The sequence below is a fragment of the Antedon mediterranea genome, chromosome 11 (genome assembly GCF_964355755.1).
Source record: "Antedon mediterranea chromosome 11, ecAntMedi1.1, whole genome shotgun sequence".
Lineage (NCBI taxonomy): Eukaryota > Metazoa > Echinodermata > Crinoidea > Comatulida > Antedonidae > Antedon > Antedon mediterranea.
The window spans coordinates 10,096,666-10,114,474 of record NC_092680.1 but is presented as its reverse complement, the minus strand read 5'-3'; the positions used below and the strand labels follow the sequence as shown (position 1 = coordinate 10,114,474).

At 34.0% G+C, this 17,809-nt stretch overlaps 1 protein-coding gene across 1 annotated transcript in view; it reads right to left on the bottom strand.

Moving 5' to 3' along the window:
- Positions 1 to 17,809, bottom strand: part of LOC140062615 (nucleolar protein 6-like) — a 118,176-nt gene that overhangs the window by 63,383 nt on the left and 36,984 nt on the right. The window contains exons 12-19 of the mRNA XM_072108905.1: positions 17,322 to 17,590; positions 13,993 to 14,233; positions 13,640 to 13,751; positions 12,874 to 13,028; positions 9,731 to 9,894; positions 8,580 to 8,732; positions 4,757 to 4,854; positions 4,267 to 4,391 (exon numbers count right to left, since the gene is read on the bottom strand). Coding sequence (XP_071965006.1) covers positions 4,267 to 4,391; positions 4,757 to 4,854; positions 8,580 to 8,732; positions 9,731 to 9,894; positions 12,874 to 13,028; positions 13,640 to 13,751; positions 13,993 to 14,233; positions 17,322 to 17,590 — 1,317 coding nt within the window. The remainder of the gene's footprint in view (positions 1 to 4,266; positions 4,392 to 4,756; positions 4,855 to 8,579; positions 8,733 to 9,730; positions 9,895 to 12,873; positions 13,029 to 13,639; positions 13,752 to 13,992; positions 14,234 to 17,321; positions 17,591 to 17,809) is intronic.

The window sequence follows — 17,809 nt, the reverse complement described above, 5'->3', positions numbered from 1 at the left end:
ACATTGATACTGCCTAGGTAGGCCTAGGCTAATCTTAAGTGTAGTAGATACAACGTGTAATCATGATCTCCTCACCGTTGTCTTACTTCTTGTGTACGTGTGAATAATAATAGGTACTTCGTTTGTTCGTGATTAATTATTTGCCCTGCGTGTACTTTTCAAAACGACCGCTAGGTAACGTATCGCAACTATACATAGCCAGCCAATCCCGGATCAGGGATCGCTGTTTTCATTCAATTAGGCCCGGTGATTGGATGTGATGATGATGACATAACCACTAGCCAATCACCAGGCACTAAAATTTAAATATAATTACATCGATAATTAAGGAGATTTATGAAGAAACCACTGCTTAGCCATATATTAAAACACGATTGTTCTATGTGTGGACACCGGACACGCTAACAACATACATGGTCAAATGCATAATTTAATATTCTATAGATTAACGCAATTTTTAATGACAGAAGATGGCAGGCAAATAATGATAATTCAAATATAAAAATTGCATATTTTATTAATAATACCAACTACTTAAAATTACCAGTCGTAAGAAAGTGAAGTTTTCGTAGTCCGATTGTTATGAAACTAAAACAGAATTGTTCAGCAATACATTTTTGTTGTCAATTAATCATCGACGCAGACATGTCAATAGAACATTCAGACTGCGCATACGATTTCTACATGGTTACGTTTTGGTCTAAAAAAATGTAGCAGTTGATTTGCAGCGTTCTGCAGAGGGCCGCGGTTAGAGACACGGAGTTCAATGTTTGATTGGCAGCAGTGCTTTAGTATAGGCAAGCGCGTTGTAAAATCGTTTGATGTCACCGTCGATGCATATCCTTCTATTCTTTAATCCATGGTGAGACTGAGAGTCTTTTAGATCCCTGTCAATTTGCCTACCGTTCCAAAAGGGGTGTAGAAGATGCAGTTACAACTTTATTACATAAAATATTTGATCATGTTGACAGGCCAAATTCGTATGCCAGAGTTTTATTCTTAGATTTTTCATCCGCTTTTAACACTTTGCAACCTCATATTTTAATGGAGAAAATGAATGTCTTGGGTATAAATCCAGCTACTATTTTATGGATCAATGATTTTTTAAAAGATAGGGAACAATTCGTCTGTTTTAATGATAATATTTCAGAAAAACTTATGTGCAATACTGGTGCACCACAAGGTTGTGTTTTATCTCCTATTTTATTTTCTTATATACTATTAATCATATCATATCATATCATTTATTTCGCCAATATACAGAACAGTACAAAAAAAAACAATACAAAAGTAAGTCAATGAGGCCGGATAACCTAAAAGTTATAAATAAAAATAATTGTCGAGAGGCTCTCCACATCGAAATACTTACATAAAATGAATAATACATGGATTCTATTAAAATTGAGATAAAACTATAAAATTCAGCAATGGGTTTTTATAAAAAATTGTTAATTTAAAAAGATAGAATTTAGAAAATATCTTTAAAATATACATAATGTTCAGATTAAAACAGATTATTAAAATATTTCTTAAGGCTATGCTTAAAACAGTTTATATTAATTAAAAGTTGGTCGCAGAGATCCGCAGGCAGATCTCTAAAAGGTCTAACAAAAAAATTAAAGACAGAGTTATGAAATAAATCAGTCCGGGCTATAAAATTATTGCGCAACTAAGGTTACCGGTATTAACATGTCTGCAATTAATAGATAAATATTTAAAAACTTTAACATCATATAATTTGTACATACATTTGGTAACAAAATTAATACATAAATACCCAATACGATTGTTAATGGACATCAGATTAAGGCGTTTCAGACTGGCAGATCTTGGGAAGCATCAAGTATCAAGTATCAAGTATAATCTTTATTTAAACCAGTTCAGCATTGAATCACAGATACCAAACTTATGTAATTTACTTAACAGAATCTTATGGCTAATTTGATCAAAAGCTTTCCGCCAATCGAGAAAAATCGCATCGATATGGGGCGGAGAACGCTCATCAAGTATTTTAGACCAATCAGTTATAACATCTGTAAGTAAGGTGGTACAAGACCTACCCCTCAAGAAGCCATGTTGTTTCTCGGAGAGAAGTGTATTTTTTAATGATTTTTAATGTTCAAATGATCTAGTTTTAACCAAATGCTTTACTGTGAAATACGCTGATGACACCGGTCTAGTTGGCCTGATAAAACATGATGACCTAAGTCATATTTTGATAATGTCAGTTATTTTTCTACTTGGTGTTCTAATAACTATCTAAAATTAAATGTTAACAAGACTAAAGAAATAATCATTGATTTTAGAAAAGGTAACAAAACACATGATAATTTAAGCTATGTATATTAAACGATGAAGTGGAAGTTGTTAGTAACTTTTAGGCACAGTAATCTATGATAAACTTAATTTGAAGGAAAACACGTACGCCCGTATTCTTAAACCGGACTTTAGTCGTAGTTCGAAGTTCGACTTGGAAAAGTCGTAGTTCGAGCTATTACTTCAAATTCGATTCAAAAACGAAGTAGTCGAAGTTTTTTGACTTAATGAAGTCGAGCTTTTAGTCGAGTTGCACACGTCTGGGTAACAAAGGCTATACATTGGCCAATGACAAGAGAGTATTTGAGGAGCAGACGAAATTTTGCGCATTGATATCACTTTCCATTTCTTACAACACTTTTTACGCATCAGGACTATATACATGAAAAACAATTTTAATCGTTAATTATTAGAACAATATCAGTATTAATTTAACAGTGAAGTATATTTGATTAACAACAAATAAAATCTTAAAAATATATTTAGGAACCATGGCGGTACGGTAACTTTTAAATTTTCTAGGCCCCCAACAAAGTATGATCGCCACGAACCACGCACTTCATAGCGTGACAAGAAAGCGCTAGGCCCCCTAAACATTCCATCGCGTGGTGAATTGCCGCATCTCCCATTGTCGCTATGGCGTGTGACGTAGCTCAAGTCGGACTTGCGTGAAGAAAATAATGTAATTTGTATACAGTTGTAAATAAAGATGATTTTCATTATTATAATTTATACCAATGTATATCTAATTAAGCTAATATAAATATAGATATTTCATTCTTCAATATCTGGCCAATTTAACAACTCAATGACTGTTACGTTTTTTTATAAACATCGTTTAAAAACCATTTAGTCGACCATTTAGTCTGCCCCCTCCAGGACTAAAAAAATCGATCAAAATCCGTCTCGATTTAGTCGAGGTTGGCCTGATTTAGTCGGTGATTTAGTTGAAGTTCGGTTTATGAATTAAAATGACATCATTTTTTTAATTTTAGCTCGAACTACGACTAAAGTCCGGTTTAAGAATACGGGCGTAAGTCAGTTACCACAAATTGTTATAAACGACTACTTTTTGAGAAGACTGAAGAAATTTCGTGTGTGCAATAGGATCTTGACTTTATTTTATGAATCTGTTATTTTATCTGTTTTAACTTTTAATGCAATAGTTTGGTTCAACAATTTAAACCAGCAATGTATGAAAAAAAGTACAAAGAATAAGTAAATCTGCCAAAAAGATAATAGGAAACGATATTAAGAAATCAGATGAAGTTGTTAACAACGTACTTACAAATAAACTTAAAGTTATTATGTCAGAATGTTAGTCACCCCCTTAACCAGTACATTACGTTAATTAAGCAGGTCTGGGCGCATTACATATCCTCGCTGGAACACTGAATGCCTACGTAGATCCTTACTCCCATCTGCTATGAGGCATTTTAATTTAAGGTGGAAACGATAACTGCAATAAGTATCTTGAATCTGTATTTTTAACTCAATTTGTACTTTTTGTGTCCTCTTTTAACTTTTTTATATAACATCTTGTCCTCTGTTTTATGTGATTTTATTCTTTTTTACTGTTTGTGCGACAATGTTTTTAGACAATTTTAATGTGTGTACTTTCAGCCAAAGTTTCAAGTCATTTATGAGTTTGACAATAAAGTTTATTGAATTGAATTAATGAACTAGGTCCAGTGCACACAGGTTACAACTGTGTACACTGGACCTACGGTTTATAGTCCTTATCCAAGAAGACTTGTCCACCAGCAGAACTAGGAGCGAGTCTGACTTGAACCCTTGCTTATATTGTTGGCTTTTACGGTACGGTAAATGGAGCCCCTGCCTTAACCGCTAGGCCGTTTGACTTGCTCTATAATAATGATATGTGGTAAAATATCGATGTTTATGCAACTACAGACGAAAAAAATTATTATAGAATATAGTTTTAAGTACCTGTACTGTTGGTGATTTTTTGGTCCACACCGATTCTTCCCTGTCCCAAGGAGTCACTACAAATAACACTGGTAGGTTAGCACGGTTGTTTGAAAAATAGTTCTTCAACGTTTCACGATCTGAAACTGTAATGAACTGATTATTAGAGTTTGTTCTCTCTAGACATGTGAATCTAAAACTCCAATAAACTGATTGTTAAACTGTATTCACACTAGTAAGTGTTGACAGTATCAATATGTCACATTTTAAAACTGCTATAAATAGATTTTTATGGCTTATTCACACTAGTAAATGTTGACATCAACATCTGAAAGCACAATATTAGGGTTTTTACACTATATATTTAAACACATTGCCATGGTTAACCAATAGTGATTTTTTTTTACTGTCCTGATATACAGGTGACAATCCACTCATAAGACAAACACACACACAAGACGTTAAAAATTACCAAAGTGATGAAAACATGAAAGTTAAAAAAGAATATTACCTGTCATCTCATTATTGAAGTTAACTATCACTGGTGAACCATTCCAGTCGTAATTAATTAACAGCTTAAGAAAGCGGTAAAATCCTACCAGCGGCAAACTAAGAAAAAAAAAAAACACAACATCCGTAATAATAATCTACCTTGTCTAAGCCTAAAAATAAAGTTCCCTGACTCATAAAACAGTTCATCTAAGCAGTGTTTAATGTTACACTATATTAGGTAATTTTAATTTAAACTACAAGTGAGAAATACATACTGTGCAATATACAAACAATTATTTATTTGTTTGTTTTATATCATTCATCATCATTTGAAAGAGAGTTACTGAAATGAACTAAGCTTATGTCAACGTTTTTTGTGCACCTGTCAGTTGCGTTCAGTTGCTCGGAGCGCTTATGCCGACACAGATGAGTTTCGTGTCGACATAAGCGCACCCAATACTAAATGAGTGCATTTTGCCTTGATTGACTGCAGTAAAAAAAACCGTATACGAACGTATACGATTTACATACGTTTCGTATATGTTTCGTACAGGAAGTCCACTTCGTATACGAAACGTATACGTCAATTCGGAAGTTCCTGCCCGCATAATAAACATATACGAACCGTATACAATCATTTATAAACAATTTCCTAATTATACGATCCAAATACGATCCGTATACGACGACGCGTGTATACAAACTGCATCGTATTACCAAGCGAAAAGGGACTGTCCCTCTTTTTACAAGACGACGATAGCATACGTTTACGATGGCAGGAGCATCTTGACTTCAATAATTAGTGTACAATTTGTTTTTTTTTTCAGTCGGTATATGTACATTAAATTCCCTATGATGATTTAGTTCATGATATGTCTACTATATTTGTATATATTCTTGTTATTTGTTATTTATGTGTTGGAGAGACACACCTTACCGGTGACAGCGTTTGTTTAATGCTTTTGTCTTTCCTCGGCCTCGTGTCTTGTTTTTCATATATATATATATATTTTTATGTTTTTTTTTGTAATTATTATTTTATGTTTATTGCCGAAATGAATAAAATAAATAAAATAAAAAATAGTTTTCGCGAATGAAAAAAATTGGTGCTGTATTTTACTAGACGTTGTTTTTCTAGCAAGCATAAAAACCCACCCAGGCTGTTCTGCCTTGTTTATCCCCTCTGCTATTTCTTTACCTTTTGTATGTTCCATTAATAAGTGAATCACACAAAATGTTAATGTACTTGGAAATAAATAAATAAATATTAAATTGGGCCCGCAGTATATTAAATTTAAAACGAGTAAGTAAAATCCATAAATTACGATTTAATAAAAATGTAGAATACATGTGGCTCCCTATTATATATATGGAATGATCCAAATAAATTCGCCCAAAACGTGCCTGTGTTATGTGCGCTGCATGCATGCATCACATGGATGGATCAGATTTCATTCATTTTCAATCATCATTGTTGATTTTTTGGCTACGGGTTTTAACTCACCATAAAAAAAAAATAAAAAATGGGATGTAGGCCTAGTTACAGTAGGCCCAAGTAGATAGTACATTCGATGACTTCTAGCTAGCTATGCTATAGGCATATTGTAATTGTATATATCGAATATGCAGTATATAGCTACTGCAGCAGCTCTAGTAAACTAAGAGTAACTAGGCCTGGGAAAAATACGCCAAGGAAAAGAGTCTGTGGTACACTCATTGTGAAAATAAGCTAGCTAGCTTTCCCCCATATATTAGATTTGGTTATATTGTATTATTTTAATAACCTACTCTAGCTAGTAGTATATCAACAACGGTGAAATGGAAATACGATGCATTATGGATATCATCGTTGCAGAGTTAGGGGGTGCCAACAAAAACATTCAACAACCAGAAATACAAAAAAGAAGCTCCGACATTTTAGAGCATTTTACTATTTTAGGCATACAGAACTAATTGCTGTAAATTTCCTAGAGTTGTCACTGATAAATACAATTTAACATAACCTACATATAACTTAAAAAATCCAAATGATAAATTGTACGCGAACGCAGTAAAACCAACCAGTTAAATGTTTGTTAAATAATTATTTTACATCTCCCTGGTAAAATGGTACCCTACGCCCCCATTTTTATGCCTCCGTCATTGATAAGCCGAGCGGTATTTAATTATTTTTATTATTTCATTCGTAAATTTAAAAAAAAAATCGTTAATATAAATATGTGAACCTTTGTAACTTTTTTTTGTATATGCGCTGGCGCGATACTATTTAATAAGATAGGCTTTATTCATATCATTGGCGTGGTAAACAACTATGAGCCTAGTTGATACCGCCTCGTAACTACGTATTGACGTTTTACTATAATATTGAATATGCACTGTTAGTGTATACTTTAAAAAGGATTGAATTAACAAAGGACAAGGATTTCAAATAAACTGTTACAAATAAACAATTACTAATGAAATAGTTGGGGTATTGTTGGGTCCATGGGAAATCAACAATGTTTAGTAGACTTATTTAATTTGTTATTTAAAGTTGAGGATAGTTATTTTTTAAACATATTGGAATACCATGAAAATAAAGAAAGATATGTTTTATGATTTCTTAATCACCAAGCAGAAATACCGCTGAGATAAATGAAAGCAATTCAATCTGTTCGCTACCGGGAATAAATTGAGATTCGATATAATTGTATTTACTATCACCACTATAATTGTGTTTTTTTTTTTTTTCCTCGGCGGAAGTGATCGACTTCATATTCAAAATCCGAATGTATTCATCGTTAAAAAATAATTATTATTATTATACAATGACCCCACTTCTGTTTTGGGTCATGGTTTTCCTCTTCGGCATTATTTGCCGAATTATTGTTACTCCATCTCCATTGCTACAACACACGTCGCGGAATAATATCGTTTAACATAACGATGTAATTTGACCACCCAAAGCTCGCACGTGGCATGACGAATTGAGAGGATCGAACGACGTACCTGATGATTCACCCGATGATATGCAGGCCACCAGGGAGCCGAGTCGACCACGAGTTGGAACTGTAGGCAACCGAGCGACGCTCGGTCGTCGTCGGCGGCTGCACTTTCTGACCTCTGTCATATTTTATAAAGAAAAACTGCAAACAACATCGTCGATTTGTGAAAATGGCCCCTTGTTTTTTCTAGGCCTACCTCCTAGTAGTATACCGGTTTAGCATACTTTATTTACTTGCGAAAAACGTTGTTTGAATTTTATCGGTAGCCTAGGCTATCTAATAAATATAGAAATAAATATGATCTTATGTACTAGCTCCTACTACTTACTAATAATACTACTAGACTAGGCCTATCTAATGGCTGGTACTAGCTAGGCCAGAGCCTACGTACGTATTTGGTGTAATGACAATTTAAATGTTTTATTTAGTTCTATTCTACTCATTACTGCTATTATAATTTATAAAATGGCCTAGTTTGTTCGTATATGATACGATATTCTTATCATGTATAAACAACGTATACGTTACGTATGCTAAACGTATACGACGCCAACTCTTTGTTGAGCAAAAGAGTGGAAATAATGTAAACAGTGAAATCGTATACGATCCGTATACGTTTTCAGCGTATACGGATCGTATACGGCTTTTTTGCAAAGGCTAAAGCAGGATTTCATTCACCACAGTAAATATGTGATTAATATGTAGTACATGTTCACCAGTTGAAGGACAGGACTCAATGAATTCACATCTTATTATAGTAAGGTAGTCACTAAACTAATTTGATTATAAAATTTACTTTGAAGATGTTGGAAGACAAGTTTAGTTTTTAAAGACATAACTTTGGCTCAACAAACCTACCTTGGAACTCGATATGGTAAAGGAGAAAGGTACAAGTAGGCCCCAAGAAGCTCAACTGACTCTTCAGAGATATGATTGGACAGCAGTTGGGCTGAAACCCACCTCTTGCACAGTCTCACGGTTGCACCAAATGTGGAATACTGCTGCTGAAGACTAAAGTAGATAGGAAAACCACACTAAAATTGGTTAGAGTCATATTCATTGCAACATGTACAGGTATGTACATTTGAATACAACAAAAACCAAAAATACGCATCCAACAGAGAGCACAAACTCGCCAATTACAGGATGGATAAACTATTTGAGGCTAAGGGAGTGGAGTTGAAAGAGTTGTGAGTTATAACCTTGGCACTAGCTCAGGATTGAACCCTTGGCCTTGGGATTGGAAGGCAAGAATGTCCCCACCAAGATACAGCTCCACTACAATTAATTGAAATTAATTATTTACATTGTAATAATTTTAAAGATTGTATCAATTGCTTCAGGTGACATAATGATCAGAATTACAATTTAAGAACTCACGATAGCTTCGTCTGGTAAACTTACAGTAGGTAAAAATTCTTCATGAAGGCAAGAGAAGGAAGGGAAAAAATTACGATTTGTATTATCGAGTAAAATATTCTATTAACCCAGAGGGGAAAGACAATTCTTTTGGGTCTGTTTTCTCTTATCTGCAAGAAGACATTTATTTGATTTATTGTACATTGTCTTCCAAGCATATGGATTTATCTGTTATAATGATTCTTTATTACTTTAGCTTTTAATTACATCATTGTTTTTTATGGTGATAGACAGACTGCAGACAGTCTACAAGACAATATCTTGGAGAGAGGGTAAATAGTAATATATATATGTCTAATAAAAATGTACATTTTTTTTGTTATTCATCTAGATATATTTTCCTATATTCTTATCTCATTTTTCCAATCTTATGTTTGTGGACCCAACAATTAATGCTATGCTTACAGTGTGGGTGCCCTTTTATCAGGATATAAAGTTTATTGACATTATTTCTGTATTTTCTGGAGAAATAAATTTATAAATATCATTTAATCTTACAATATAAATATTTATGTTATTTGGTCTCTCATAGATGGCAGTATTAGTTGAAGTTTCCATGGACACTTTTTATGTATTAAAATGATATATACCCATTCAATGCACTTGTAAGCCTTGGTAGATGAACTATACGTTTCTCTAAATCTTGAGATTTTGGATTGTCACGTTGCATTAGCAGACCAGTAGAGTCGGACACCTCCTTTAGTAAGTGCACTTCACGACGATGAGAGACTACCAGACGAAACACATAGCTGTCCTGCCAATGAAATTTTGTTTATATGAAAAACAATTAAGAAAACAATAACTGTAATGTAAACACATTAAAAAGATTCATTCAGTTGGAATTACAAATAAAATGTAATAGTTATTTAAATCTCAACCGTAGGTTATAATAGTAAATAACAATTATTTACCTGACATTTCGCCCACTATCAGTTGGCTTTCTCAAAGTGTAGTGACACGTATGTCACCGTTGACCTCTAGATAACGGGGTCAACACATTGGTCCACACTTGACTGAGTTTGTATCCGCCCTCCATCTCTGTCAACTACTTTCAAATTATCTAAATCAATAGCGTGATTTGTCTGCGCTACATGGTCAGTAATTCCCGACTTGTTGATTTCTGTTTGCGTTTCGATCAAGTGTACGCTCGTTCCGAGACCAAATTAACGTCCTTTTGGTGCTCTTTTAGTCAAGTGCCCAATTTCCGTCCTGTCTCACCGATATACGATCTGTTGATTTGGTCTCGGAACGAGCGTACACTCGATCGCAACGTAAACAATCGCAAACAGAAATCAACAAGTCAGCAATTACTGACCATGCGGCCCAGACAAATCATGCTATTGATTGAGATAATTTGAAAGTAGTTGACACTGACAGGGAATCGGTCAGATTAAGACGCTGGGTTAAGGAATCCATCTGGATCAGGAAGACCCCCAATTTTAAAAGAGATGAGGGCGGGTGCAAACTCAGTCAAGTGTGGACCAATTTGTTGACCCCGTCATCTAGAGGTCAACGGTGACATACGTGTCACTACACTTTGAGAAAGTCAACTGATGGTGTGCGAAACGTCAGGTAAATAATCGTTATTTACTATTATAACCTATGGTTGAGATATAATTAACTATAACATTTTATTTGTAATGTGAACAATTGTAAATAACGCTTGACTGGATTACAGTAATAGTTTTAGCTATATTACTGTACCCCGCCCAAAAAAGGAAAACTAATTTTAGTTAGTACACATTTCGAAATATCAAATAATTGTTTGCTTCTTTGAAAAAGCAAAAAAAAAAAAATAAATATTTTGATATTATTAAGAATTAGTGGAATAATGAAAGAAAGATTTAAAGAAATATAATTTTTGGTTTGAAACTATGGAATTAGTTTGGTTCAATTATTAAGTTATTGTAGCCAAGACCTACTGTACTAATTCAAAAAAATGGTAATTTGTTAACAATTTGTAATAAAGAATAAAGATTTATATGGTATTTCAGCAAATGGGTGCTAAAAGCATACATTATATTACATGTGTTAAAGATTGTTTATAGCACTATTGACAATAAGTAAATGACAGTGTACAACATAAACGACTACACTCTACATGATATTGATAATGTATTAATCGTACATATATGCCTTGTGGGTAAAGATGAATTAAAGTCTCTGAATAAGTTGCAATCGCACAAGACTTTTTTCGGTCAAATTCATTCAATTCTAGTTTAAATTCTGTATGTTTATTTGGATATTTTTTAAGCTTAAAATGTATTCTTTATTTGCTAAGATTACAATAAAAAAAGGTTTTAATTGTCCAAGAAAATGGAAATTGCACTGCTTGTGGCTGCCACAAAAAAAAATTCTTAAATTATTTAGGTATTTTAAAATGATAATTTGTTATCCAGTCAAGTCAGAAAAAGTCCTTGATTAAGTCACAAGAGGCATAACTTTTAATTTTAATAAATCATTCCTTATACAATTACAGTTCTGCTATGTTAAATATGTTATGACGTACGTCCTACACTATTTTCGATTGTAACAAATTTAACATTCACTTCTTTTATCAGCCTTGGTTTAAAAAAGTATATATATATATATCACCTGAATTATATAAGAACTAAACTATTTCCTATTCAATGCAAAAAAAAAGACCTACAGAAGATGTCACTGTTAACAAATTTAACATAATTTACTGCTTTTTTTAGCCTCGGTTAAAGTACGAACATATTCTGCAGGTTCTTATATCACATTGAACTCATAACCTATTAATAAAATACAGATTTATGGAGCTTATAATGCCCAATGTCCTGATAGGCTTTTAAGACAATGACATTCACAAATTAGTACACTTAAAGTTTAACATCATCAGCATTAACCTAGTAAAAGCATAACCTTTGCATGTTTAAAAGAATATATTTAAACATAGAAGGCCATGGCAGCACACTGTATTAGGATTAGAGTTTGTAGTACGTATTATTCAACTATTCTCCATCAAAAATGGTTTATTCCAAATCTATAGATTTCTCCATAAATCTATTTCCTAATCTACTCTCCCTACAATTCCTCCATTGGTTTTCCCCAATTTATCCTAAATCCATATTCTTAATCCACTCACCCTGTAACACTCTATTTGTTTATTCACAATACATAAAACAAATGTTATCATTCAATTTCTTTGGCAATAAAATGTTATAATACAAATGTCTACATGATGTGGCATAGAGTGGAATGTTAATTGATTGTGCACATTAAGCCTATTCTTTGACAGAGGTTTTTGGTTTCTAGGTCCAATGATGCATAAATGATTAGCCCCTATGTCGTCAGTCGTTTCTAATTGAAATCTGTCAAATATGAAACTTGGTATTAAAATAGAAAATGATGATGTGAACTTTGTTCCTAGTTAAAGTAAATTCTGAAAATCAGACATTTTTCTGGGAAAGTAAGATTACAGTAGTTTTTGGAAAAGTTGAATTGATTTCCCACTGGTCATTGCAAATAGAAAAGATAATTGAAAAGATTCCTCTGAGTCCTTTGAGCATATTCACCAATCACACTAAAAGTGTGATATTTCCCTTAAAACTAGATTATTCACTAAAATCAAATTGTTAAAAATTTCCCTCAAGTGATTACAAATCTTAAGGGTATTTCCCTTGAATTAGTTTAAGATCAAGCCATCAACTACAAAATGGTCAATACACTTTCAAATACTAAACATAAATGTCATTCTAATTTTACTTACTTTAAGAACATCAATATGAGTGGCTGTGGCGTATGTCGTGAGTTGGTGTTGCTTGTGTAACAGCTCAGCTACTTTGATATTGAAAGCTGCCTTGATATGACGTACTGCCTCAGCATTGTCAGGCCATCGTCCGCTTCCTTCAAACTGGATTAATACTATAAAACAATAGTTTTACTAACAATTGGCATCAAAAAAAATATATACTTACCGTGTTTGTATCAATCATAAAATTTGTGATAGTGTGTGTTTTGTACTTTTATAATTAATGTGCATACATCTATTCCTTATATATAATTAAAAAAAAAAGAATTTTTCCATGTTTTTTAAAAGTGCCGAATTCTTTAGGGGCTGCCTATAATATACAAATACATGAAGTCAGACTATTTTCAACCAAAAAATCAGGTTCACTGACGACAATAAATAAAACTAGAATATTTGTTTGTGGGCATGAATTGAATTGAAATACTTTATTTATACTGGGCGACCTCTTCAATCAAAGACTGGTCTACCACAGGGCCCAGTTATGATCAGTGGCTGTGATGTACTAATACACCGGAGTAACGCCCTACTCGTCTGGAAAGATGTACTAGGTTCTTTAAAGTGCACTAGATCTACGGTTTATAGTCCTTATCCGAGAAGACTCGTTCTACCACCAAAACCATGGAGTGAGTGAGCCTCAAACCCCTGCTGGTGTTATGGCTACGTAATTTCGGTTGCACTGTCTTAACCACTCAACATAGGCAGGATTATAAATTAAGGTACATACTTGTGTGAGCAGGTACCCAACTGGAAGATGGATTTACTGCAGATGGAACCTGGACAAACTTGTGAACCTTATTCCCTCTGGTATTCAGTGATGTCGGTTTAGCTGCAAAAACCTGAAAAATAACATAATAAAGTTTACCATTCTTTAAGTAATGAGAAAAATAAATATTATTATGAAATAGAATGAACACTTTAACACTTTATTTACCTGCATCATATTAAAAACGATAATTATGAAACATGATGAAGTCGCTATTTAAAACCGTTACATTATAATCTTATTTTATCTTTTTAAAACAGACAATTAAAATAGTTGAAACAAGATAAATGTTAAAAATCTATTATTACTTTTACCTCTGTGTGCCTAAAAGTTGGAGAAATACCCTGTACTGAGGTTACAGCAAGTGGTAAGTCCTTCAAAGCTCTTAATTGTTTATTTAAGCTATCATACACTTGTGTTATCGAGTAGCTCTGTTCTTCTCCTGTTCCTCTAGATAATCCTTTACTTGCAGTACTGTCAGGCTTTGGAGGCTTCAGTATGCAATCAAGTTGACCTGCAACACAATGGATTGACTCTGGATCCAGGCTTGCAAATCTGTAGTAAAACAGAAATATTATTATGTTAAAAAACTATATTAATTACAAAATTAGTAACACTTTCAGTTTAAAAAAAAAGTACATTGAAGTTTAAAATAAATCGAGACCGTTTCAATTTATGTGTGTTGTGCTGTAATAATATAAAATTGGACAATAGACTTTTTTTTTCTCTTTTGTGGGGGCAACCCACTTTTATTGCAATGATAAACAATATGGTGAAGGTTACAGTATATATGTCTATCTATCTATTTATCAATGAATATTTAAGTGATATTACACAGACAGAGGTTAAAAGATTATATAAAATATTTTTATATTGTGTTGAAATCTAGATAAAACAAATATGTAAACAGAGAAAATTTATATTACAGAGCTAAAACGATATAAAGAATGATATTCAGTATTAAAAAGAGATTCGATATAATAATGATAAAATGATATATATGGACAATAGACATACTGCAGCCATGAAAAACCTTTCCACGTCTAATCAATCACTATTAGTAAGGTAATAGTAAGAATACTATAGTACATAAATCATACATGATACTATCTTTTTTTTTTAAAAGATAATTAATAGTTGAGTTTTTTAGTCTCATTTTATATTTTATAATATAATTATAAATAAATTGTGGAAATAAATAAACACTAATGTAAGATATGTAGTATTAATGTTTTGCTATTAGGTAAGAGATTTAAACCAAAACCACTGAGGTAGGCAATTAGGTTAAAAGCTACAGTGTCACTACTATTATTTACAGAAAACAAGCACAAATGTGCGATACTCGGGGTACAGCAAAAGAAGCTGTAATGACGTTATAAGACGGGATGTAACGTCACATACACATCAATAACCTCGCTACCAAATATGGCTATATTCCGAAAAGTTACGTCACATAAACCGGAAATGGCATATTTACGGTAAATTATGAAATCTCAAAGTAATTTTTTGCTATTTCCAACAATATATATAAATAGGTTTTACTGTATATATTCTTATTCTCCAAGTCAAGACCTTTGAAATGACACCAAACACGGCTATATTACGACAACATTTGTTTGACACCAAGGTACCATCTTCAAGACGTCATTTCTTGCTTTGAGGAAATGTCCATGTATACCAAATCCCAGCTCAATACTACAACGAATAAAGGAAGAGTAGTACTTTTTTATATTGCAATTTTTTCGATTGGTACCATGTTTATGACGTCATAATTCTGCATCCGGTTGAAGTACAAAAATGTTCTCTCTATAGAGTATCACGATGCTGACGGTAGGTAATTGAGCATGAAAACCAAGAAACACCACCCATCCTAAATGAACTTGACATCAAAGTAGGGCCATTTGATCAAGAGGAGTATAATAAAGCGAAAGGATCACTTGTCGAAGGGAAGAGTAGTGGAGAAGATGGCATTCCTCCAGAAGTTTTGAAGAGATGCAACCTAGATGATATTATCCTTGGGTTTTGCAACCAAGTTCTGCTGGAAGGAAGGAAACCTGAACAGTGGTCAATCCTCAACATCATTCCGATAGCCAAGTCAGGGGACTACAGAGGCATCAGTCTAAGTTCAATTGTCGTCAAGATCTTTAATAAAATGATACTCAACAGAATCAGACCAGAGCTTGATGATCATCTACGCACAAACCAGAATGGCTTTAGAGAAGGGAGAACAACTGTAAGCCACATTCTTGCTTTAAGACGCATAATAGAAGGTGTAAAATTGAACAACTTGCCTACTATCATCACATTCATCGACTTTAAGAAGGCATTTGACACTATTCACTGTGGGAAGATGCTTTAAATTCTTAAGGCGTATGGAATTTCAAGAGAGAATGTTGATGCTCTTGGGACTATGTATCAAGGTACTAAGGCTAAAGTGGTCACACCTGACGGAGATACTGAGACTTTTAACATTCTAGCGGGGGTACTTCAGGGAGACACTCTAGCTCCATATCTTTTTGTTATTGCTCTTGATTATGCAATGAGGAAGGCAATAGATGGAAAAGAGGAAGAACTTGGTTTCCAGCTTGTTAGGAGGCAAAGCAGGAGAGTTGGCCCAAAAGTACTCACAGACTTAGACTTTGCTGATGACATTGCCCTCCTGTCAGAGGAAGTACATCAGGCACAAGACCTTCTATACAGAGTGGAAGCATCAGTAGCATCTGTGGGGCTAGCAATGAACACCAAGAAGACCAAATACATGACCTACAACCAAACGCAACCAGTCTCTATCAAAACAAAAGATGGTTCCATCCTTCATGAAGTACACGATTTCAAATATCTTGGCGCTTGGATGTCAAGTACAGAGCAGGATATAAGCTAAGAGAGAGCATGTTGTAAGCTAAAGACAATCGGGAAGTCAGCTCTCTGCCCAAATCGCTAAAGTATCGCATCTTCGCAGCCACGGTAGAATCAGTCCTTCTAAATGGATGTGAATCCTGGACAGTCACCAAAAAAATTGAAAGAGCCTGGATGGCTGTTATACAAGGATGCTGCGAACAGTTTTCAACATTCATTGGAGTGAGCATAAAACCAACAAGGAGCTCTACGGTGATCTACCAAATCTCTCTCAAAAAATCAGAGAGAGAAGGAACCGATTTGCTGGCCACTGCTTCAGAAGTAAGCAAGAGCCTGTGTCAGAACTAGTAGTCTGGAAACCAAGACATGGGAAAAAGAAACCAGGCAGACCACCTCTTTTGTATACAGACGTTCTAAGGATGGATACTGGCTTGGAGGGAGCAGAAGTGGAAACAGCTATGACAGACAAGAAACTTTGGAGGGCCATGGTGGTTCGAGGACTCCACTCGCCATAAGTCAAGTCAAGTCAAGACGGTAGGTGGCGCTGCATGGTTGTTAGCACAACCAAAAATGCGTTCAGCCTGCCTGAGTGACTCCAAGGTCACCAATGGTTTGGAATAGGCTTATTGAAGTAGTCATGACGACGCGTGAAGAACTAGTAGGACTTCAAAGTTGACTCAATAGTGTCCAGATGGAAGAATAAGAGGAAGAGAAAGAGAAAGAGGAGAAGAAGATGAGAGAGTCCTAGACTCGGGTACCCCGAGTAAAAACATAACAAAAGACTTACCGCTGTAGTATATACTTGATAACATGATTGACAACTAGTCTCCTATCAGCCAGACTCTTACCAGGCCATACAACAGCCTCACATATTGAACCATCTTGAAAACGACGCATCTCTGCTTTATCACCCCAGAATTTGCGAAACACTTTAGCTAGTTGTGTGTTTGATTCTGGACCCTTATCCAAAATAATTGATGAAAACTGTGTATTGAGGTTTAAGCCAAATGTCAGAAGTCCTTTATTAAAACTTGGTGGTAGTGATGAAATTTCCCACTAAAGAGTAAAAAATCATTTTATTAGGTAATTAACAGAAATATGAAGAAATAATTTGATACGTTTAAAATTAAAAATTATATTTACAGTATTTCATAAACATTCAATAGCAAGTAACTCAACAATTACAAGATGAATAAATAAACTTTTTTGAGGCCTAGGGAGTGGAGTTGGTTAGGATTGAACCCTAAACCTTAGGATTGTGCCAAAGCTACACTA